Source organism: Bacillus rossius, chromosome 3, assembly GCF_032445375.1.
Source record: "Bacillus rossius redtenbacheri isolate Brsri chromosome 3, Brsri_v3, whole genome shotgun sequence".
Taxonomy (NCBI): domain Eukaryota; kingdom Metazoa; phylum Arthropoda; class Insecta; order Phasmatodea; family Bacillidae; genus Bacillus; species Bacillus rossius.
Genome location: NC_086332.1, coordinates 57,133,287 through 57,158,576, shown reverse-complemented (window position 1 = coordinate 57,158,576; position 25,290 = coordinate 57,133,287). Strand labels below are relative to the sequence as shown.

The 25,290-nt window shown below is 41.0% G+C and overlaps 1 protein-coding gene across 1 annotated transcript in view; it reads left to right on the top strand.

Annotated features, from left to right (window-relative positions):
- Positions 1–7,425: 7,425 nt before the first annotated feature.
- The window catches only part of LOC134530736 (pinin), a 40,723-nt gene continuing 22,858 nt past the window's right edge, over positions 7,426–25,290 (top strand). Inside the window, exons 1-4 of the mRNA XM_063365857.1 lie at positions 7,426–7,693; positions 14,078–14,221; positions 15,743–15,832; positions 18,973–19,042. Of these exons, the coding sequence (XP_063221927.1) occupies positions 7,563–7,693; positions 14,078–14,221; positions 15,743–15,832; positions 18,973–19,042 (435 nt within the window). The 5' untranslated portion in view covers positions 7,426–7,562. The remainder of the gene's footprint in view (positions 7,694–14,077; positions 14,222–15,742; positions 15,833–18,972; positions 19,043–25,290) is intronic.

The following is a 25,290-nucleotide window of genomic DNA, read 5'->3' as shown; positions in this document are numbered from 1 at the left end:
ACCCCCTGCAACGCACCACAGTGGCGGAGAATCGGATCCCAACCATGCATGATCAACCTATTCATGAACCACCCAGGGGATATGGCTTCCGAGAGCAGAGTGCCATCAGAGAGCAGGTATCAGAAATGTTACGGAATGGCGTCATCGAGCCCTCCAATAGCCATTATTATTCATGTGTGGTGTTGGCCCCGAAAAAGGACGGCTCGCTGCGTTTTTGTGTGGACTTCCGGCCCCTGAACACCATCACCATCAGCTCACCTCCGCCCCAGATCAGTGTCGAGTCCGCCATCGCAGGCTTAGGACGAGCCAAAGTGTTCAGCACGCTTGACCTCAAGGCTGGCTATTGGCAGGTGCCCATACGGCCTGGGGACCGAGGTAAAACTGCTTTTACAACACCAGATGGGTGGCGCTTCCAATTCAGGGCCATGCCATTCGGCTTAAAGTGCGTGCCAGCCACCTTCCAGGAGATGATGACACGGGTGCTAGAGGGGTATGTGGAACAGATTGCCATAGCCTACCTCGATGATGTCATCGTGTTTTCCAAGACATGGGAGGACCACATCCGCCACCTTGCCCTCGTCCTAGAGCGGCTCGCGACACATCACCTAACAGCAGCCCCAGCCAAGTGTCATTTCGGGGCGCTCGAAGTCGAGTTCTTAGGGCACTTGGTGGATGCGACAGGCAACAGCCCACCACCAGTCTACCTGCGGAAAATCGCGGAGGCTGAGGTGCTGAGGACCTGCAAACAGCTACAACGTTTTGTGGGACTCGTTCACTGGTTAAGGAGCTATATACTGAACTCTTCAAATATCATTGTTCCACTCACAGACCTTTTGTCACCACGTTTGCGCTACAGGTGAGATGCGATCGCACAAAATGCCTTTGACCACATCAAGGCCGCATTCACGAGCTGCCACACATTGGCATGGGTGGACCCAGAGCGCCGCCTGTACCTGCAAACCGATGCCAGTGCACTAGGGGTGGGAGCTGTGCTGTTCCATCTGGACCAGAATGGAAACCGACAAGTCATCGACTATGCGAGTGCGAAGTTCGGCTCGGCAGAGTGTCATTACCACAGTAACGAGCAGGAGTGCCTGGCTGTCGTGTGGACCGTGAAGAAGTACCGCCCACACCTGGAAGGAAAACCATTCACGCTCCGCACCGACAACAGGTGCCTGACCTGGCTGCACACCATGCAGGGGAGGAAGGGCAAGCTGATCCGGTGGGCATTGTTCCTGCAATCTTTTGACTTGAAGTCGAACACGTCCCCGGAACAGACAACCAGCTGCCCGACCTTCTGTCTCGCGAGCCAGACGAGAACAACGAGCTAGCCGACCATGAAGACTGGGAGGATATGCTGACTCCACCAGAACACCCAGCACCCAGGAGAGAACTGGACGATCCGACCACCCCTGAGGGTGAGGGGGACGAGGACCAGAACGGTGGGCAAGCCTCATGCCGACGGTTCAGACGCAAACGATTACCACGAGTAATTATCACTGATGTCTCGGCGAATGAAATGACATTCGATGCAGACGAAGCACCAAGTACACCACCGGTCGTGACCGAACCGTACGAGACTGACCCCGATGCACCTGTGTCACTGACCCGAGGAGCCTGGGGCCACCTGGCATCCCTGGAGGATGCCCACTTCACTGTCCATGTGATCGAGCCGAACGACGAGGCTAACGAACAGCCCTGCGAGCAAACCCAGCACCCGTGTCACCTGGATGATAATGGCCTCGATGAGCTAATAACCCCACAGCGACAAATTCAGCGACAAATGCGAACAAGGCTGTTCACAGGCGCAGACACCGCACCTGATAGGAGCAGTGACAAAGCCCTGACACCACCCGCAATGGAACCAGAGGAGGACCAAACCAACCAGAACTCGAGTGGTCTGGCATCACCCGGGATTCCAGAAAGATAAGAGACCACGTCTGCCACCCAAACTGACCTCCGCCAACATGACAACCTGACCGGACGGCCCCAATGGGTCAGACGACCACGGTGATACCTTGCAGACTACCACCTGGGAACAATCCGGGGTGTCCGGTCTGCTGATGCAGCCCCTGGGTGCACACAGCGGGATGACCTGTGAGCAGAGCGTGGGCCCTACCAGCTGCTGCTACTCCAAGCGCCTCCAGCTTGGACCTTCTGCCAATGCTAGGGGTGCAACCATGCTGCGGGATACCGATCGCAGGAAAAGACTGGGCTTCTCCAGGGGGGGGGGGAGGGGGCGTTTGACGTCGTACCGCCTGTGACAGTGAAGCCCGGTCTCCACCCCGCCAGTACCTTACCCCGCTGCGAGACCGCACCCCTAGCCTAGCCTATGCAGGCTGATGCTGCCCCCCTCTTAGGCCAGCCGCGGTCAACGGCAGTCGACAACGGGTCATCAAGTAGGACAGACATGCCGTTCTCCGCGTTTCCCACCTGTTCAAAAACTGTCAGGTAATTTCGTGCGTGTGTTCATCGTGTTCAGCCACCATATAGCCTAGGAGCTTAGAAGTGTACGCTGGGGCCAACGACCCACCACAACTACGGCTAGATGCTTTAAGACTATCCTGGCGCCCTCCCGGAGAACAAACAACTCAACAGAAACACCAGCAACTACTAGGCTCACCCCGGGTATCGAGTTCAAGACCCCGGGTGATGGCACACGTCACTTGACTTAAAGTCCAGGTACTGGCAGGTGCAAGTCTGCCCGGAGGATCGTCCCAAGACGGCGTTCATCGCTCCCGAATGCCGCAGGTTCCAGTTCTGCTCCATGCGGTTCGGGCTAATGGACGCTCCTGCGACGTTTCAGGGCATGATGGTCCATGTCCTGGACGGGTTTGTTGGCGACTTCGTCACAGCCTACCTGGACGATGTGATTATCTGGTCTGACATGTTGAAGGAGCACGCTCAACATTTGTCCCTGGTCTTGGAGTGGCTGGCAAGACATGGATTAACCTGCAATTCATGTAAGTGCCATGTCGGAGCGGCAGAGCTGCAGTTTCTGGGGCACCTTGTCAGTGCGGACAGGTGCTGGCTGCTACCCGAGCAGCTGGACTTGATTGCGACCAAGCCAGTACCCAAGACACGTAAAAAATTGCAGAAACTCATGGGGCTGCTGAATTGGCTTAGGTCATTCACCCCAGACTTCGCCATAGTGACAGCACCAATGACTGACCTACTATCACCTAAGAAAAAGTACCAGTGGACGGAGGCGGCGGCCCGCGCACTGACTGCTGTCAAGGGTTTCTTCCGCGACTGTCGTACCTTGGCGAGGCTGGCCCTGTACGAGCCCCTGTACCTGCAGACTGATGCCAGTCAAGTGGGTATGGGAGCAGTGCTGGACCAAGTCGGGCCCGAAAATGAGTGGCATGTGATTGAGTACGCCAGCACGAAGTTCAGCCCGGCTGCGCAGAGGTACGATGTCAACGAGCAGGAATGTTTGGCCGTGGTGTGGGTGGTTAGCCGCTACCGGCACCATCTGGAAGGATGTAAATTCACTCTGCGCACCGACAACCAGTGCCTGAAGTTGCTCAATACTATGCAGGGGTGCAAGTCCAAGTTTGCGCATTGGGCCATAACACTGCCGAATTACGACTTCCAGATGGAACATGTCCCCGGAAAAGCTAATCAGTTGGCGGATGAGCTCTCCCGACACCCAGACACGTCAGTAGAATACGAGGACGAGGGCAGTTGGGACGACCTTGTACCACCAGGGGGTGGGGAACACGCCACCGCGGACGTCAATGCGTCCGCAGTACTTTACGCTACTGCACAGCTTGTGCTGGAGGCAAACCCAGGGCCGGTGGATACCCTACACAACCTGGTACAGGCCGTAAAACAGACCCAGGTGGGGGATGTGGACACCCTGAAAATAATGGATTCATGTAGTAGAGAGTTCTCGCTGTTCCAGCACTGCGTGGACGGGGCCGTGCAGACCCGGAGTCCAGGGGCCATGGGGACCTGGTGTACAAACGTGCCAAAGGAGACGCAAGCAGCCGTGCTTAAATTTTTCCACGATCACAGCTTAGTGGTACACCCCGGGGCTGACCAGACGATAGAGGGGGTGCGCAGGATGTTCCACTGGCCGGATGTGAAGCGCGACATCCGTGAATACGTCCGCCAGTGTCAGACGTGTCAACAATGCAAAGTACGGTGGTCAGACGGGGAGGAGCATCAGCGATCCTGCCGACCTCAGAAGCAGTTCCAGATGGTAGCACTTGACATCATGGGACTGTATTCCCGGACAGCTAAGAGGATCCGGTTCCCGGTGGTCGTGACCAATCTGTTCATGCCCTGGGAGGAAGTGTACCCAGTTTCCAATGTGAGATGGTGGCGCTGTTGGAGGGGGAGGTGTTCCCCTGGTTTGGCTATCCTGCTCTGCTATTGAGTGATAACGGGGGATAGTTCAGAGGTGCCCTTTGGCGGGCTGCATGCAGGACGTGGGGGGTCGAGCACCACACAACCCCCACGTACCACCCCCGCACCCACCCAACCGAGAGATGGAACCAGGAGTTCAAGGCTCAACTCCGTCTCCGGTTGGGAAACGATCCCACGAAGTGGGACGCGCATATACCAAACCTGCTATACTGCATGAGTCCGGGACGACAGGGCCGCGGGGTGGGTCACAGGAGAGTAGGGGGCAGGTGCAGTCCGGGGATCATGGGGAGGAAACGCCACATAGGGGTGAGCGGGAGAGCAATGGCAGGGGCCGACGTTGGGTGCAGAGAGCCGTGGACGCCGAGTCACATAGGAGCCAGGTGCGAGCTTTCGCCGCACAGACAGGGGACATGAGCCCCGGAAAGGAACAAGAAAGGAGCCCGCAGGCTAGTGGGGAAGGGGTGTCATGTGTAAGGGGGCGGGGACAAAGGCAGGCTTCATCGCATCATGGGAAAGCAGAGCAGGTGTGTGTCCGAAGGATCAGGAGGGGGAAAAGCAAAGGCCTGAAGAGGAACACGACCTAGAGCGGTTACTGGAAGTGACGAGTTATGGAGATAGGGAGACGGAGGAACCGGAATCGGGAGAAAGGGATGTGATAGCATGGCCGTCAAGCCACGACCTGGCGGGGGAAGAGCGAGAGTGAATAGTACTGGAGCCAGAAGCGGACTACAAAGACACAGAGTCTTTAGGGGACTGGTATAGTTCCGTCTGGCCAGTGGACATCAGCATGACTACCTCGAGTTTTACAGTTTCGGTTACTGAGCCGGACTCGGAGGGAAAGGAGTCGGACGAGAGTAGGTCGGTCCAGGGGAGAAGGAACCCGCCACGTCGACAGCAGGCAGCCATACAGACTTGTTGTCCAGCGAGTCCGGATAGAGGGGGTCAAGACCACACAGAGGTCCCGGTGGGAAATTTGACAGACACATCGTGTGATGCGGTTGACGAAGATGTCCAGGGACCCACAACATCAAGGAAGGGGCTGGGACTCGCAGTACAGGGGGACGAGACCGAGAGGCCTTCCCGGGTGTGGAGTGCGCTGGCCTACTTAAAAGACTACGAGTACCACCCCTTACAGACTCAGACAACCACCTGTAGGGAGACACCACAGATCAGTGTAATGAACCTGATGCCCTGGTTCACACAGACGAGTGACACTGACAGGACACCCCTAGGACGGCCAGCTGGCATGCAGCCCGTACCCGAGTGGGACTTATTGTAAATATTTTCATTGTAGAAGGGCATTGGCACACATAGGGGTCTCGTTGAGGGGGGGGGGGGGCATTTGACGTCGACCCAAGTGTCTCCCCTGCTCATAAAGTTCGTTATGCTGCGCCAACCCCTGATTCACCCCTGCCCCATGCAGTGTTTTAAGTGCTGTTGTGTTAATTGTGTATTAAAAACATTACGACGGAACAAGAACATACCTATATGCAATATGTTTAATGTTTTTTATGTAATATTTTGTAGTGATAATAATATATGTTTTTTAAGAAATATGTAAAATATTTACACAACTTTTTTCACCGGGCGACGAAACCGAAGCCAACACCTGGAATCTCTCTGAGCGCTGCGCGTGTCGCGGAGTGGGGGAAGGACGGTCGGAAGAGAGGCGACGCACGCGCAGAGGGGCAGTAGGCATCTGGCGACGGGATGAGGCGGACGTGCGCGGAGGCCTGGGTCTGAGAGCAATGACTGGTGAGACCAAGCATGTGAAGTGGAGAGTTAAGGACTACGTGTGATACACAGCGAAACATAATTTTAAATAATTTTAATTGTATATACTTAAGGGTTTTTGTGTCTAGACATTGTACATACCAGCGGGCGTGTCACTACAGTAGTGGGACGGACTTCATGCCTCAGTCGCCGACATACTAACCTAATTTCTTCACTGCTATCATCGAGAGTTGGCCATAGCTAGTCTTTCGCACGAACGTATCACGAGACCACGGGGGGCAGCCCGCACTAGGCGCCTGCCCACCGAAACACGTGCAACCGAGCTTCACTCCGCGGAGGGACGGGTGTTGTGCCTCAGGTAGCCCAAGTAAAGAGACTGTGTGCAGGATTAATTAAACAAGCTGTATCCAAACTGGCAAACTTTTATTTGTATTGCGGATAATAGTGTTTTCCCCCCACCACAAGGCCTGAACTCGAACCCTAGTACAGAGTACAGACCAGAATCCCTTGGGGGAATTGGGGGCGGGGGGGGGGGGGGGTGATATCTGCGACTATGACATGTGAGTGTCTGGTGGGTATTGGACTTATAATTAAACCTCAGCCTCCGAGCCTAGAGGGCAACGCTTGCGCCGACGACCCATAATACATCATCGGCTAGACATAAGAGCTAGCCTGGCACCCTCCCAGAGCAAAGTCAAAACTTATTCTGCCAGAACCCATTCTAGGCATATCACAGGTTTCGAACTCAAGTCTGCGGATGATGGCAGAACACAGAACACAGTTCAGGCCGTGACCATCGTGCGAACGATAGCCAACCCGGTGTTCGAAACTGATGCACTTGCTAAGTTATACTGCCCTTCTTCTTGTTAGTGTTCGGCGCGAAGCATTGGCGGAACAAAGCAGGGTGTTAAACAAGAGGGTGCATCGGTTGTCGGCTTTAATGTATATTAAAAATAAGCTTAGTTTACTGAAGTTTTACCTTTTTGTGGTGCAATTGGCCCTAAATTATACGAGCTACAAAATGTAAATAAGGTAACTGTGTCATCTTTATAGGCATGACAGATACTAATAAAAATTTGATTTCCAAGAGAAGTTTACTTGATAATTAGTTATCCAGTGCACCTAAAAATCTTTTCCCCTGTTTTTAATAGACTTTTATAATCAATAGTTGATGTTTTCTATTCGGTAGACAATTGAAAACTTAATATAAATACTTCTTAGTCTTAAAATACCTTTTGTTTTGTGAGGTTGTCCGCTGAATAAAAAAAAATTATTTCTATAAGTTTTTTGGCAACGTTTGTTTCATTTACTTTATTTACTCTATGATAAACTCTGTGATGTAACATGGCGTCGTATTAATCTGTTTACGAAAGGCGACGAATGTTTAGGAAAAGACGGTGTAATTTAGAAAAGTATTTTCTGTAGTCTTATATTAATTGTTCTATTAGCCGAACATGGCTTCCGAAGTAATTACATCATTTGCAGCTCTTCAAGCTGAATTGGAGCAAGCAAAAAATAATTTAAAAGGTGTTGATGAACACATTAAGAAGATAATGGGAAGGGATCCTTTTGATGGCCAGGCACGGTAAGGTGTTCTGTAATATTTTAACTAAAATATAAATAGCCACATCTCAAAGCGTGTAACCAAATTTTGTAGGAATATCTAGCCTCTTTGATTTTGTTGAGTATTTTATAATCGATGTACATTGTCGGTATCGATGCCGGGTTCACATTTACCAAAAAATTTAAATAAAGTGATTTAAATGTGCTTGTGATTTAAAATCGCACAATTACCAAAATATTTTTTTTTTTTTGGTATTGAATATATGTATTATAAAGCTTTGATATAAACTGGATATCAATAAGAAACACTGTCCCCATGAGCAATTTTTCCGTATAACGTATTTCATTGTATTTTAACTATAATATTAAAATAAAGTAAGCAGTTGAATGTATTTATGATGTGAAACTGTACTTTAAGCAAAATAGGTAAATATGTAGTTGGGCGGTATTTGCGAAAAAAAAATGTTAAAAATCCGAAAATACATTTATTCTATGCTCTTTAACTTCCTCTTTTCATTAAAAGCGGCGGAGGTAAGAAATTCCAAATACTTTAGGAGATATCAAATTTTTAAATTTCATCATATGTAGTTGAGCGGAATTTGCGAGAAAAAAAATGTAAAAAATCCGAAAATACCTTTAATAGATGCTCTTCAACTTCCTCTTTTCATTAAAAGCGGCGGAGATAAGAAATTCCAAATACTTAAGGAGATACTGAATTTTTAAATTTCATCACAATTATACAGTGCATTCATGTGGCATTCCACATTGTTTCTTGTTTACGAGTATCTATTTTTTTATTGGATAATGATGTCACGTGATTGATCGTGATAGGCCAGAATTCAAATGAACCAATACGTGATTATTTAGTTCATTTATTTTTTAAAACTGTGTTTAATCACCGCTTCCAGCTTAAGTGAGTTTTTAACGTTTCTAATTTTAAAGTTTTATTTGTTATTGTTGTGCAAGTAATAAGTAACAAAAAAAATTTACGTGAGTTGTTACTGTTCATCCTTTGTCCCGGTTTGTTAGGTCAGGTCAGTTACATTATAAATACTTTAAAACTAAAGAACCATTGAAATTAATTCATATTATTTTTAATGTACGCTTAGTTTCAGAGTATTTATAATGTAACTGACCTGACCTAATCGACCATTTTCATTAATTAGGCATTCACAAACACATGGTAATAAAAAAATGGCCACGGTCGATTGATTACACAGGTCTTGTATAGCAAAATAAGAATGGCAATATCTCCTAAAGTATTTGGAATTTCTTATCTCCGCCGCTTTTAATGAAAAGAGGAAGTTGAAGAGCATCTAATAAAGGTATTTTCGGATTTTTAACATTTTTTTTCGCAAATACCGCTCAACTACATATTTACCACAAAATATTTTTATTTTATTTTGAAAGTATGAATAATTGAACTTTGATATAAACTGGGTATGCAATAAAAAATAATTACCATGTGGGAATATGAGGGTTTCGGGTGAGGGAATATCATATTCTTGTTTTGCACTAAATACTTTTTGGGTATTGTATAATATTGTATAATAAAGCCCCACCCAGTACGTAGTATAGTAGTTAAAGCAGCACTTACACAAAAAATGAAATGCCCAAAAATGGATTTATTTGGTTCTTTGTTTTATTTCCACTGGTTCTGTGAGGCACTTTCAGATATTAAAAGAACTTCACACGTATTAGCATTGGTGCTGCATGTTTTGAGTCCTGGCGAATACTACTTTTCCAGCCACATGTGCGAAATGGTACTTACAGGTTATTGCAAATATTACGTGTAATGTAAATATAGTGACGTAAATGTCTTTTGTGCTTTAATAGCATAGTCGATACTTTTCTCAACAAGAGATATTCCTGATTCTATTTTAGCCGCCCCCACTGTTTACTTAATACTAGCTGCAACTTGATCCTGTGGTTCTCCAGGGATCCTTAAGAATATAGCATAGCAGAGGCCTTTTTCATAAAGACATGGATGTATAATGATATTAAATATCCCTGTCTTTTTGAAAACAGCCTCTGCTATGTTATATTCCTAGGGATCTCTGCTGGAGAACCACAGGATCAAGTTTCAGCTATCATCAAGTAAACAGGGAGGCGACAACAGAATCAGGGTTGGCTGGTTTAAACCAAGTGGTTTTTATAAAAAATTAAATTTTTTTTTTTAATAATGTATTTTTAAATAATTAGAATGTCTGAATTTTTTGACGTGACGTCTAATAAATCGATGAACGCCGGCTACATGCACAAAAAGTGTCCCGAAACGCACATTGTCTCGTTACACTGTGTCCCATTACACTCATAGTACGCTTGCGCCACATCTATCTCTCTTCCACTCGATTGGAACTGCCATCAATTTGACTTTTTCGAGGCACATTAAACTTGAAACACTCCCATTCGTTTCCTACTTTTCCTATCATCGTCCTATCTTAAACAGAATAACACAGATTGAAAGAAGTTAAATAGCAAACATGTTTAAAAAGTTATAGTTAAAATAATAATCTCTTCGTTAAGTAATAAACATATTTGAATTAATGAGTGTAAATAAAAGAAAATTTATCAATTAAATTGTAGATTTCATTTCACTCCTTCTTTGTATCCATACAAAATAGTGATAATTCAATAAAAATGATTCAATTTTATTCATAAAAGTATGCAATCATTTCATCAATGTTTTGTTATGACGTCACGTTAAACTATCGTCCGTAAACCAACTTTACAGACAACCAATTTTTTTTAAAATAATTGTCTGATTCCACTCTAATAGCAATAAAATTTAGCTCATTAATGTTTCTTGTGATTTTTGGGAACAAAAAATTATATACCAATCAATATTGTATAATTTGAGTTATCAGAATAAGTTGTAAATTATACCCAGCTAAGTACTCCTGTAAAATTAAATTAATTAGTGAATTATAGACAGAGTGTAAAAAAAAAAGAGGCATTAAATAAAAGTATTATTAAAAAATTCCTATTCTGTGGGAAATTTCTGACTACACCTATACCTTACTTAGCACGGCTTCAGATTGTGCAAATTTATTTAGGACAATTTTAATTTTACTGCCCCAGTCTCAAATAGCACGTCTGTAAACTTCAGTTAGCACGAAATCTTGGCAGGCAAAAAAAAAATTCGAGCACAACTCCACGAAGTTTGTTTCAACATCTGTAAACAACAGATGTGCCATGGGATACAGTTAGCCAAACAAGGGGGGAAGAGAATCGCGCGCAGGTCTGTCTACGCTATCGGATGTTGTACAAATATCAGCTTTGGCATGTTAAATTGCGGCTATGGAGTGTAAAGGTCCAAATGTTTTTTACGTTTGCACGTATGCCGCCGTGCCGTACCATTGTCGGCCATAGACCGGGCCGTGAACTCAGTCTAGCCTGTGGCAGGGAATTCACCCAAACTAAAGCAACGTCTGCCCATTCAGCTGCCGGTAACTGTACGTGCTCGATCACTCATAAATCATTGTGTTCAAGTATTTGAGACAAAACTAGAAGTATTACGGCACCCAGATTGTCATGAAGGCCACGCCTTTGTTGGTCACTCCTTAGTTTTAAGCAAGTCAATTGTGCGCACAATCGTACGAAATAAGTACTCTTACCAAAAGTTTATATAAGTCTGATGCTGCTGTTTGTACTAGCGGGAATATTTTTGACATTAGATACCGGAACAGAAATTAACAGATGATTCACGTGGAAAAGGTTGTTAAATGAATGTTGCAATGAAAAAAAAAATTGGCTTGACAGGATTGGTGTGAACCAGGTGTTGATACGCGAATAAGCACTTTAATTTTTGAAAAATTAAATTATAATTATCCCGACAGTAATATCACTGTCAGTACAGGATGGTTTGGAAAAGTACGCGACGTGAGTTGAAGGTCATGCCCAAGCGGGCAAGTCAGCCAGCCGACTGACGATACAGTACATAACCACGTATCTCCCATTGTGCAGTGTTGTATTTGTCTTACAAAGTGCGATGAGAGGCATGTAATGATAAATTGTGTGACATATTTTAGTTGAGTGTTATTCAACGCGTTTTTATTACGTAAAGTATATTCCTGCACAAATTGGAACACATAAAATAAATTAGCCTTGCTATTTATGGAAACCAATGCTTCAGAATACGAAATTTTGAATAACACGAGCATTTTTAGGAATGAATTAGTCGTGCTAAGTGAGGGATAGGTGTACTGTAACTCCCTATTCTGTGGGAAACACCCATTCTATGCAGAATACTCTTCCTGTTGGGAAATACGCTTTCTGTGTTTAAGTTCCAGTCAGATATGCAGATTTTCTGGACTACAGTTCTTTTCTGGTACTGGTTTTCTGGTACTAAGTAACTTTTTTTGGTTCAATTTGAGTAACAGAAAGCAGGATATTGTATGGGTTTTATTTGAACATACTGAGAACCAAAATAACTAACATAATAAAAAAAAAGCTGGTTTAATTTATGTCACTATATTAACAATACAGGTGGTATTTACAATAATGTTACACCATACCTTAACCCAAAAACCCATTAAACATTTACCTGGACTTGAGCATGGATGTGGCCAAGTCACTGCACAGGTGAACGTAAATGATACATGAAGTTCTTGAAAAAATCTGAATGTGCCTCTGCATAATTATTAAAAATAAAAATAAAAACAAGACTTTTTAAATTACCTAATAAATTTTAGTAAGTTGTACAGGTCACAACTTTACCGTAAAAAACAAAACATAAAATTTGTATTTTTTGTGTTTTTTGAACACTACAGACCTATCTATATTTACCCTGAAAACTGTGTTTCAAAATTAGTGCTGGTTTCTTAAAAATTACCTTTTATAGGTTACATTAGGTAAGCCTGTGCGGTGATGCGGTCGCTTGTTTTCCACTAGAGATTGGCTGTTTTTTGTAGCTGCCCAACTGATTACTCTCCTGCAACTCCAGAGAGCCTTGGGAGTATAACATAGTAAAGATTTTTTTAAAGATGGAATTTAAAAGTCTTTATGTTATGACTGGGACTAAGACTGTTTTCCACCATAATTTGTTTTCCATTTCAAGTGAAAATAGATGAATTTATTTTTTATAATAGAAAAATATAATACAAGGTATGATTTATGAACATACAAACAGTTGATATCCTCTCTGTAAATCCACTAAGCAACCCTTAAATACCCTTTAATACCATCAGGATATAAAAGTGTTGCACTGTCGAAAGCCCTGAATATCAGACAATACAGGTGCAAGTGGGATGTAAAATATTTTGGTTTCCTTAATAATCGAACTCTGGTGTCTAGAAGCCACATGATTTTCTCTCACAGATAATCAAAAAACGTAACAAGAATATAAGATGGCTGCAATTGCAGGCTATGCAGAACCCAACTGTGGACAACAATCATGTAGGGAGCTTATTCCAAGTACTGCTTCTCCCAGTCACTGTCTCCGGGCAGTGCTTTTGATTCTGTCAACCTTTCTTGTTTCCCCACCATCTGTCATCCTTCAGTTCTTTGAACTGTATGTGTGCTCAGTTGTTATTCTTGAAAATGCTGTGTTTGTAAGCAGCAGTTCAGAAAATCTTGAAGTTTAAAATGGATTTATTTGTGCTAATAGTTACAGGAGATAAAGGTGGTTTCTTGTTATTGTTATTATTTATTTGTTGGCCTTAGTACTGAAGACAAAATAAATTATTTTTCTCAGAGTGTTTTTAATGTTGTGTAGCTAACATTATGTAAAAAAAGGTTTTCATGCAAATAAGTGCCTAATAAATTCTCAGAAATTGAGTAAGTATGAAAATGGCATGCTCTCTCACATAGCAAATAATTGTTATTGGAAAAAAGTTCTAAATAGAATGTTTAAGTTACATACACAGCATTATAATCTTTTGCTTGTCTCTTACAATTTTACGTAGACCTATATATATTTTTTTGTTCATGTTTGTGTTCTGGTATGTAATTGAACAGATTGTGAAGTATATTAGTTAAAAAAATTATTTTGAGGGGGGGGGGGGGAATTATCAAATTGTTATTTCTATTAGACAGATATCAAAAGAGGAAGTGGCACATTTGTATTTTGAGATAAGTGAAAATCTGGAAAGATTTATTACACCACTTATTGTCATTTTACTTAACAAAGTATGTACATATATGTACAATTTTCATTATCAAATGTAAATATAGGTATGTTGTAAAATAATTTTGTATAATTGGCCAGAAATCTCTTGAACTTAAGAATTCTCTCTCTTATTTAAGTTTATTGTGTTGGTGTTTAGTATGCATATAGTAGTTGCAATGTTGCATTGTACCTCTGGTGTGGATTAATTTTTTCTCGTGCACTGTAACCCATATTAAGCCCACTTATTTGGATGATATCGTTTTTAGTGAATGTGGTTTGATTGTTAAAATTTTGCAGTCCTGGCCAGAAGAGGCCAAATGCACCTGCAGAGGACTTTCGAACAAGAGGACTAGATGATTTTAGAGGACGTGGACTAGAGGATTTTCGTGCGAGAGGCCAAGAAGAATTTAGAGGACGGGGCAGAGGATTCCCCCTTTCACGGTTTGTTGACATTTTTAATATCATTGAGCTCTTTGTTTAATAGTCATTTTCAAATGCCTACCACACAACTAAAATTAACTTATTTTGTGAACTAAGATCAATAATTATAAGCGAGAAAATGAGTTTAAAAATCCAATTTTTTAGTCTTTAACAGCTGAACATTTGTTACATATTTATTTGTTATATTTGTACCAACAGTTGTAAAACTTTAAACGGTTGTATTAAAAAATTTTATGAACCTTGCAAAAATATTTATTGTTGTAAGGTGCATCATAAATTTATCAAAATTGCGAAGTCACTGGTTAAAAATATTTATAGTATAGTCCCGCTTATCCCAACTCCGCTCGTTCAGACATCCGGGTAGTTCTGCTGAAATTAAAAAAAATGCAGGATTTACTCATTTTCGACTGTCTCGGTAATATTAAAACTAAAATTAGCTGTAGGAAGGAAAAATACATTGATGTGTACCTATAGTGTTACCCATAAAAAACTTGATGTGTATTTTAAGGAAAATTCTCTTTAATCCGGATTTTCAGTGATTCGGACATAGTCCATTCCCATTTATTCCGGATTAGCGTGACTTGACTGTATATTTTTAAGACTCATGTGAAATTGTAACTACTAAACAGTTTTTTTTTATAAAGAAATCAGTTAAGCGCAGGAGTGTTTCACAAATAAGAAATAAAAATGTTTACTAGGTTTATTGTAAGAATTCGGTATGCTATATCATCATAGGTTTTAGAACATTGTGTTGTGTATAGTGCAAGTTAGCAGAGCAGTGCTGTTCTACAGTGTGTGTTGAAAGACAGTTAAGGGTTCAACATGTTTCTGCCTTTTTTTTCCAAAAATGAACATAAGGTGACAGTTTTATTGTGTTGGTGAACCTAGTCACACTGGTAATGTAGATGAATAATATTTTGTTGTAGAAGGAATAAGAATTTGTGTTAGCATTGGGCATTATCAAAGTGCTGTGTTATCCTTTGGAAACCTTTTGACAAGAAATACCACAGAAAGTGTAGAACAAATGGATGCTTGACCATTTCTTTCAAACCAATAAACCTTATTTTGAAGCTATGCAGAAACAATATATTTGCTTCTTTAAGATATTACAAACAGGAAATTCACTCTACAAATCACATCCATTGACCTATTATTCTTGCAAAATGTTTTTTTTAATTACAAATCTGTTTAAGAAATAATAAAGTAGGTACATAAAACATCTTTAAAAATAGCAAAACATGAACCAAAATAAGTCATAATTTATTTTTACCAAAAGTGGAGGACTGGATATTGCCTGCTTAAAAAAAATTAGAAGTTTATTTTATTAAGTAAAATTTTGTCATGTTTAGGTAAATTCTAATGCATATCTGTAAGTGGTTTGGATTAAAACAATTAAGAACTTGCTATGCAGGTGTGTATTTTAATGGAAGACCAATGAAACCCTTTTTGGTCAGTTAAGGCTGTCTTGAGCTCTTGGTTGTGCTGTATGGAGTGGTGCAGTAAGTTGTTATAATGGCGTAGGGGTCGGCGGGAACCCGGCGTGCGGCCAGAAGAGGACGCGGCACCAGCTGCGAAGAGAAAACCGGGCGATCCACGGACGGTTTTCAGCAGGTACCGTTACTTAGTGCCAGCTAGTTGCACATATAGTATAACTGAAATCTACTTTAGAAAAGGGCATTCAATAAGTTTTTAAGATAGATGCATTATATACTTTTTTTTTTAAATTAATTCGTGATTATCCATGGGCAGATTATCCGTTTTGCGACTTATCTGTGGCACCTACAAGACTGGAAGATGACTTTTTAAATTGTCAAGGAATCACAGCAAAAATAGAAAATGTGAAATAAAATAAAAACTTATCACTTTTGCAAAATCTACTCTGGATGGTCTTGTAAAAAAAAAGCCTGACATTTTATTGCATTTATGGCTTTACTTTAAAAGTACCTTTGTAAGGTTTGTCAAAATTGTTACAGATGGCTGTAGAAATATTTTTCATGATAACACCATCATTATTTTGGTTTCAATCATAAAAGCTAGCCTATCTGCTTAGGGATTCATGGAAATGGGAAAATTTGAGATATATTTCATTTTACTTATGTAATGTGTGTATATTTTGATGTAGTGCTGGCCTTTTTTAAACTTTTTAAATCATAAGGGGGGGGGGGGGGGGTGTGAGAGGCAAGTGGGATGGAAGGGAAAATATGATAAGGGAAAATGTATTAGTTGCCTCTTGTCAACAAGGCTGCAATATAGTACAGAGCAATTTTTCTTTGTTCTTTGAGTGCTACACCCATTCTGAGTGTGTATTCGCAGTAGAAAGAGTAGTGTTATCAGTAGAGAGATGCAAAAGGCGTGTTTATTTTGTGATGAAAAGTGGTGTTATTTTCTCTTAAAATCTGTGTTATTTTTACCCTAAAAGTGGGTTTATTATTTTTAATTAATTTTTACAATTTCAAGTGTAAGAAATATGAAGAGAACATTGTAATATAATTGCACCATCAATTGAACCATTATAAATTAAAATTACACAAATATAGGTTAAAAAGAGACAAGTTTAGGAACTCAGATTCTAATTTAAGTCAACCAAATAATTTCAGAACCAAAGTACATACTTTGACACAATATTTAACTTTCAAATGAAAAAAATAGTGATTGTAGCTAAATTTTATTGTTTCAAATTAGTTCTCTTGTCAGTGAGAACAATATTGTATTGTGACAAGAAGCGTTCCGAATCAACGTTAGCACACAACATTCACACTGCTTCCAGGCACTTGTCAGAAAATTCAGGTTGTGAAAGTTTTACAACTTGAAGTGCCTTCACTACATCCACACTGCTTTCCTTCATTTGTTTCTCAACTATCTGTTTTAACTCTCCAAAACCGGTGATCAGCTCCTGGTGGTCCATTTCTTTCAGAGTAGACACTTTACACAACTTAGCAAGCAATATAGGGCTCATGTCTATAATCAAAATATTTTTAGAATCAGACAGTCAATGTTTCAAGTCAAGTCTGTTTGGATCTGTAGCCATCAAGCTGGTAAGCTTCACCACAGATTTTGTAGCCACTTGCACTACACTTTTTTTTTCACAGCAGCTGCTTTCGTAGTGTTCATGTGGTCCAAAACTTGTTTTGTTTCGTCAAAAAAAATGCACTGCATCATGTTTTCAAAGTTTCGCTGCCCTTGGTAAGCTCACCATGCAAAATATGAGCGTTTGGGTATCTCCAGCCTTCTAGCCTCGTTATTAAATCAACAAGACACTTTCCATAATCTTTCACAACATCCACCAGGCACTGAGTCACACTTATTTCACTGTCACTTAAAGAGGACAAGAACTGCACAGCAGCATTTTGGGTAGCCTTCATCTCATCTGACTTGCAAAACTCCAAAACCAAATGAAAGTATAGTCAGCAAGGTAGAAAACACTTCAAACCAGAAATTCCACCTTGTGACTACAGGCATTGCAAACTGCACTGTATACAACATTATTAAACAGAAAAAATAATTGGTAAGTTAGTTTACAGTACAAGAACAAATTAAAACGGTTTGCACAGTCCATAGTAGATGCAAGATGAACAGTTGTGCATAATTTATAGTTTGCTTTGCGACACAAGCGCTGTAATGCACAAAATATCCAACATAATGGCCGTACATTACTCTTTGACTCTATTAACGTTCCTTCGAGAGTACGTGAGTGTATTAGTGCACGAGTGCAGTTCACCAAGAACACGTCATATCAAATAAATAATAAAACGAACACGTCATATCAAATAAATAATAAAACGTAAACATTGGCAAGTGTAGTCTTTAAGTTGATGGTGTTATCAATGGTGACAACGGCTGTGTATTTACTTTTTTTTAAGTTACCAAACGGCGGGAAAATTTGGTTATTCGTGGTAAACAGACGTATTTCGCAAAAAATTTGCGGTATCGGAAATTATGTAAAAGTGAGGTTATTTGTGTTAAACTTATGAGTTTCGTGTAAAAATTCGTTTTATCGCAAATACAAAATTTGCATGTCCCTAGTTATCAGTAATGTGATAACTTGCGATAAGAAAGTTATAGACAGATAGTTTCCATTATTACATTGCGTTACCACGCATACATAGAGACATGCTGAAGCATCAGTATGATTATTTATGTTTTTTTTTAGAATTGTTGATGTTTAACCAAACCGTGTAGAGTCTGCACCATTTGGTTCGGCTGGTCTATCTGAGCAACAATTTTACATCAAGATATGAAACCCGGTTAGCAAGACGTTCGGCCCACACTTTAAGTTCACAGCTAGTAGAGGTAGATGCCCTCGGCAGGATCACGAGCAACAGAGTGACTGAGGGGTCCCAAGGGATGTGATAAGTGTGGGCCTGTGACGGTGCTACAGGGGACCCCGGTGGGGGCAAGCACCGTCGGTAACCTGGTGTATACAGCGGGATGGCAGCTGGTGCGATGGCGCAGAAGTTGGGATGGCTCTCCTCAACCCCTCACATAGCTGTTCAGTTGGCAGAACCATGCCGCGATTGGAAATGTCGTATCTGTTTCCCGGTTCCCATGCCCAATATCCGGTTTTCCGTATTTCAATATGTAAATGATCCATCCACCTCCTTTTCGGGTAAGCTCTAACGGAATAAGGAACCGAGGGAGTGTATGAGCAGGCGAGTAGGTCTTGATAGATTTGTTGATTCATGAGAACATTATATTGTGAAATGATGGATGCGTAGCCCTTCCTCTCTGACTGTAGTTTTGGGCTTGTGCAGGCTCTCAGGTCCTCCGAAGCCCAGGAAGGATGGCGACAGTGGGGACGAGGAGGAGGAGCTCCCCAACAAGGTGGGTGAATGGCTCCTGCTCCGTCTGAAGCCTGTGTCAGCCGTGATAAATGACCAGTGTATCAACATGCCAGGTTATAAAATGTGTATGTACGGTCTTAAATCCAGCATTCTGTAGTTTGACACATTCTCTAGTCTGGCACCAATCAAGCTGCTCATGTTCAGATTACTCAGGTGGACGTTGGCCGCCAGGTAGCATTACTGTGCTGCCGGCATACCGTGTTTTATCGCAGAATCATCGCACGCGCGTAATCGTCGTAACCATATTTTAGGCTGTCAAAATTGGGATAAAAAAACTTCCCGCGTAAACGTCGCATTATGTTTTTGGTCCCGCTAGTAGATGCCGAACGCTTTGTGTAGGTATCTTATAACGGTTCGTTATATACAAAATAAACAGATGTTCAATGCTGATTGTAATTTTGTTTTTATTTTTTCAAACAGAATGCCCCGACGAATCCAAACACTTCCAATGGTTCCTTCACTCGTTCCATTCATACATCTGCCCGTCGAAAAACTGCTGATAGCTCGCGCGAGGAAAATTAACGAAAAATAATAGCATAGATTAAGTCCTTCAGTAATGTTTTGCTGCAAACACATGAAGTCAGTGCGGCCTCAAACATGGCCGCACCCAGCCAAACCGAATTTCGCCCCGAGCCAAATGCCGACGAAGGTGGCCGCAATTTCCAATTATTGTCCGAAAGAAAATAAAACAAATTAGGTTGACTTAATATTCGGCCTGGCTCCGACCACCAACGTGAAATTATCCATTAGTAAATTACATTATAATTTAGCGAGAAGCCACAGAACGCGACCTACTGGGGCAGCTATCGACAGACAACTGGTGAAGTCCTGCCACACTCTTCTCCACGCAGGGAGTAGACGTCACATGACCTCATCGACCAATCACATGCACGCTTCATTCACGCTTATAGATACAAGCCAATAGCAGAACAAGTTACAATACATGAAAAAAATATTTTACATACAGAACTCTGGGCTTCCCCTGATCTATCTCTTTTCAATTTCACCTCAAAATCGGGGACTCCCATTCTCAGTCTCTCTCCCACACCGTGAGACAGCAGTTATCACTCAGTTCCCACGCAGTGGGGTAATTACCGTCTTTATCTTGGTTGGCGGGGAAACACTGTTTCTTTCTCACTCCCACTTATAGGCCTCTCATGCCTCTCTTTCTAACCATCACACCAGCCCAGACACAGTCCCGTGATCGATAATTATACTCCAACACGTTAATTAAAATTAAGAACAGCAATTATAATACAAATTACTTTACAAAATTAAAATCATTTAGAAATAACCTGAAAAAGTAGGCCTAAACATGCAAAAATCTAGTACAGCGGCTCATTTGTGAATAATTACATAAAAAATAGTAGTGATTAAAAATGTCTAATAAAATACAAAATATCTTCTTAAAAACATAGCAAGTAAAAAATATCAACCCAAAAATATATAACAAACGGTAAAATATCATTAGAAAGACTTAAGAAATATTTACATTCATGAAAATATGTAGTTTAAAAGAAAAATTATTTAATTAGGAGGGCAGGGTTCTGCTACATTACATTACCCCCCCAACTTTTCAATTAAATTAACACTACATTTAATTGAAAAGTTACAAAAGTGAAAAACTAACCTGTACGAATTATATACCAAAACAACCTGAGAAATAAATGTATCCAGTAGTTACTACCCTTGTTTATATAGAAATCACAAAATGTCATTACTTAAAAATTGTCATAACCTCAATTCCTTTGTTAAAAAGCCAAAATTTGAAAACATACCTCTTACTACAAAGTGTCAACAACTCTCCACAAATGGTTATCTCTCTCTCATCAGTGCAAAATACAAATCACTTTGAAACTGGTTTCTCTACAAGCTTCAAGCAGACACCCCCTGGTCAACGAAGAATCTTCAATAACAACAAAAAACTCTAAAAACTTACTTTTACAGCCGTGGAAACCTCAACACCAGCTGCAACAAACTCCATAACTACCTCAATGACGACGACAAAATCTTCAACTCCAGGAATTACGTCTCCACGACCACCTTGACAACGATAAACACAAAAACTTCAACTTCTTCAAAAACTTACACCTCGGCAGAAACCTCGACGACAACAATAAATAACCTCAAAACACATTATTTCCTTTAAAATCCCTTAAAAACCGCTGTTACTCTAATTCTCTGCTGCTTATGACAAACTCCTCAAATCCCCTGGAACAACCACTTTAACCCACAAATCAACCAATATCTCCACTCTTCATATCTGCACTAACAAAAACTTGACAACACTATTACTTCAAAACTGTTGACACAAAATTTTCCCAAATTCCATCCAAAAAAACTACTTCTAAAATTTTAAGTCTCTTCACAATACCACTATCATTAACTTCAACCTCTGGATAACACTTATTTCAAAATTAGAACTAGACTGCTCAACCTTGATAACCCATGAACTATTAACTTCTAATAAATGTATCAACTTAAGACACTGAAACTCACATAGTAAATTTTCCAGAACAAATACAACTCCAGAAAACATTAAATTAGTTATTTGAAACTTCAAAACTTTTTTATAACACACTACCTTATCACTCATCATATTCAAACTTTCTTATTAAAATGTTACATGACCTCATCATTTATCAAAATACACAAAAAAAAATACACAAAGTTCTACCAACTTCCTCTTCTCCATTCCTAACTCCTGAGCTAGCCGAAAGGTAAGGGGCGCCCAACTAAAACCCTTTTAGCTGCTAGTTAGCTCGGCTAACCTATTGACGAAATTTAAAACAAAAAATTATACAAAGCTATACACAAATATACACTGCACTTGTCATTACACATCAAATTTTATGCTTTACATACCTTACTTAAATTTCCACAAAACAAGTTGACAATTCTATAGTCATGGCATGACAAATACTTCATTAAGATACAGACGTATGTTTCTATTCTTCAAAAACAAATTACATGAACCAATGCCCTTCCTCAGGTTTCAAATCATACCTCCCCTTTCAGCAACAGCAGCACAAAATTAACATAGATGAGGGGTGGGAGCGACCAAAGAGAAGGGATGCACCCTTGCAAAAAAAAACATCGGACTCCATGCCGGAAACATATTTAAAATTAACCTCCTGGCCCCCCAGCTGCCTCACAAACCACATTACACAAAAAAAAAATCTGCTGCTTATTTAGGACAATACACAAAATTCACCTAACCTCTGGCCATCATGAACACACAACTGCTTCTGCAGCTTCAAAACTCGACGACTGTTATTCATTAACGTTTAGTATTACATTTCATACCTTTAATATAGGATGTTGTCACCCTGTCATTCAATCCAAAACAAACATTTATCATCACAAATTTATATCATTTCTCCGAAAACACAACTCATAATAAATTTCAGTTAACATCTTCCCATGACACAACATTAAATAAACCAAACATTAGCCAAGCGCAATGAAATTCTCACAATGTGAAGCATTTCTTTTCATAATATTTAGTAACTGTCTACTTAAAAGGAATTTATACCATTATTAACATTATTGTTTCAAAACAGAAAATATTCACATTAACATAGTTACCTATTTATCTTCCTTCTCTTTAAGAATCTGGTAATAATTTGCTGTCATAAATCTTATTTGTGCATTCCTATATTATCCTATCATTATTCTTCAAAAAATACAAAAACCCTTAAAATACAAAACATTATTAAAAAGTACACAATTCAAAGAATAAAAAAAAATCTGAAAAACATACAAAAAAAATGGCAAAAATTGCAAAAAATTTAAAAAACATCAAACACAACAAAACTAGTTTTGACTCTACCCCTCCATCTTGGCAGTGGGCTATACAAGTCTACACACACTGTTTCCAGATTTTGCATCACTCCTTTACATTTATCATGTCTTTCTTCTGCCTTTGAACAAAACAAAAAACTGTTTACTATCTCGGCTACAATTCTGTACGCATGTTTCCACAGAAAAAACCTCTGAACAAGTTGCACAGTTTTTCTCACATGGATCAGTGCGAAAATTGTAGTTTGTAACCTATTCGGTACACACAACCCACATCTTGGTACATTACTGCTTACACTTGGAAAAAATCTCCCTTTTAACATTTCTCCGCAATCTGAAAAATTCAATTCACTGATTACTTCCTCAGTAAACTCATCTGTAAGTGTATCTGAAAACATTTTCATTTCAATTTCTACTTCTCTCATTTGTTTACACAAAATCCTGTTCACATGTCCATTAACTCTTATTTTACAAAATGTTTTCTCTACATTATCCGAACATTCCCTGTTTACTTCATCATGAAATTTTTCAAATGTGTTTTCAATGTTTATTTTTTCATTTACATCATGCCCAATACCTTCAACATTTTCTTTTGACACTATTATTTCCCTTTCACATTTTCCTACATTAGTTGGTTCCCTTTCCACTTGTGATTTACAGCTGTCAACCCTTTGTTTACAAGTGTGAATCTCCTCGTTTACCTCCGTTTGTACATCAAGTTTACCCTCTGTATGAACTAACTCCTGCAGAATTTCATCCTTCATCTGTGAAATTTCCTGCCTAATTTCTTGCTTGTTTTGTGCTAGACCCTGTTCTAATTTTAGAGTAATATCCTGTTGTCCCAGTTCAATTTTTTGTGTCATTCCTTGCATCATTTCCATTAATTTCTGTAGCATATCTGACCCCCCCATAACCTCAACTGGGCTATTAACAGTCATAATGAAATATACAAATTACACAAATTTTAACACAAATCTTATTTGAATGTTCAAAATAAAAGAAAAACAATGTAAACAATCAATTTAGTTCCATTTTTTTTTACTTGCTATTTTTCGGCGATTCATCCCGCGATGTCCCGCGAAGTGACTATCTCGATGTCTGGTCGAGATCCAGTAGTCCTGCGATGAGACAGGCCTGAAGTCCCATGGTGCCTTGGGTCGCTCTGTCCCGCGATGTACCGCTTTTTGCCGTTTCTCTGGAACACTTCACTCGTTGAAACCGTAGACTCTCGTCGCGGAGAAAAGCTGCCTTCGCCGCACAGCTGTGCCGATAGTTCTGGAAACACGTCGCCGTTTTCTTCTGAACTGTTCAATATTAATCGTAAATGTTTTGTCCTTTGAGGTAATCGTAGTCACGAATTGTTTTAAGAATGTTTATATTTTTTGTTTATTGCCGAAAATGTCCGTCTCAATCTCAGGGTCGTGTCCAAATTCAAGCCTCGCGGCCGGGCGCCAAATATAACGGTTCGTTATATACAAAATAAACAGATGTTCAACGCTGATTGTAATTTTGTTTTTATTTTTTCAAACAGAATGCCCCGACGAATCCAAACACTTCCAATGGTTCCTTCACTCGTTCCATTCATACATCTGCCCGTCGAAAAACTGCTGGTAGCTCGCGCGAGGAAAATTAACGAAAAATAATAGCGTAGATTAAGTCCTTCAGTAATGTTTTGCTGCAAACACATGAAGTCAGTGCGGCCTCAAACATGGCCGCACTCAGCCACAACGAATTTCGCCCCGAGCCAAATGCCGACGAAGGTGGCCGCAATTTCCAATTATTGTCCGAAAGAAAATAAAACAAATTAGGTTGACTTAATATTCGGCCTGGCTCCGACCACCAACGTGAAATTATCCATTAGTAAATTACATTATAATTTAGCGAGAAGCCACCGAACGCGACCTACTGGGGCAGCGATCGACAGACGACTGGTGAAGTCCTGCCACACTCTTCTCCACGCAGGGAGTAGACGTCACATGACCTCGCCGACCAATCACATGCACGCTTCATTCACGCTTATAGATACAAGCCAATAGCAGAACAAGTTACAATACATGAAAAAAACATTTTACATACAGAACTCTGGGCTTCCCCTGATCTATCTCTTTTCAATTTCACCTCGAAATCGGGGACTCCCATTCTCGGTCTCTCTCCCACACCGTGAGACAGCAGTTATCACTCAGTTCCCACGCAGTGGGGTAATTACCGTCTTTATCTTGGTTGGCGGGGAAACACTGTTTCTTTCTCACTCCCACTTACAGGCCTCTCATGCCTCTCTTTCTAACCATCACACCAGCCCAGACACAGTCCCGTGATCTATAATTATACTGCAACACGTTAATTAAAATTAAGAACAGCAATCATAATACAAATTACTTTACAAAATTAAAATCATTTAGAAATAACCTGAAAAAGTAGGCCTAAACA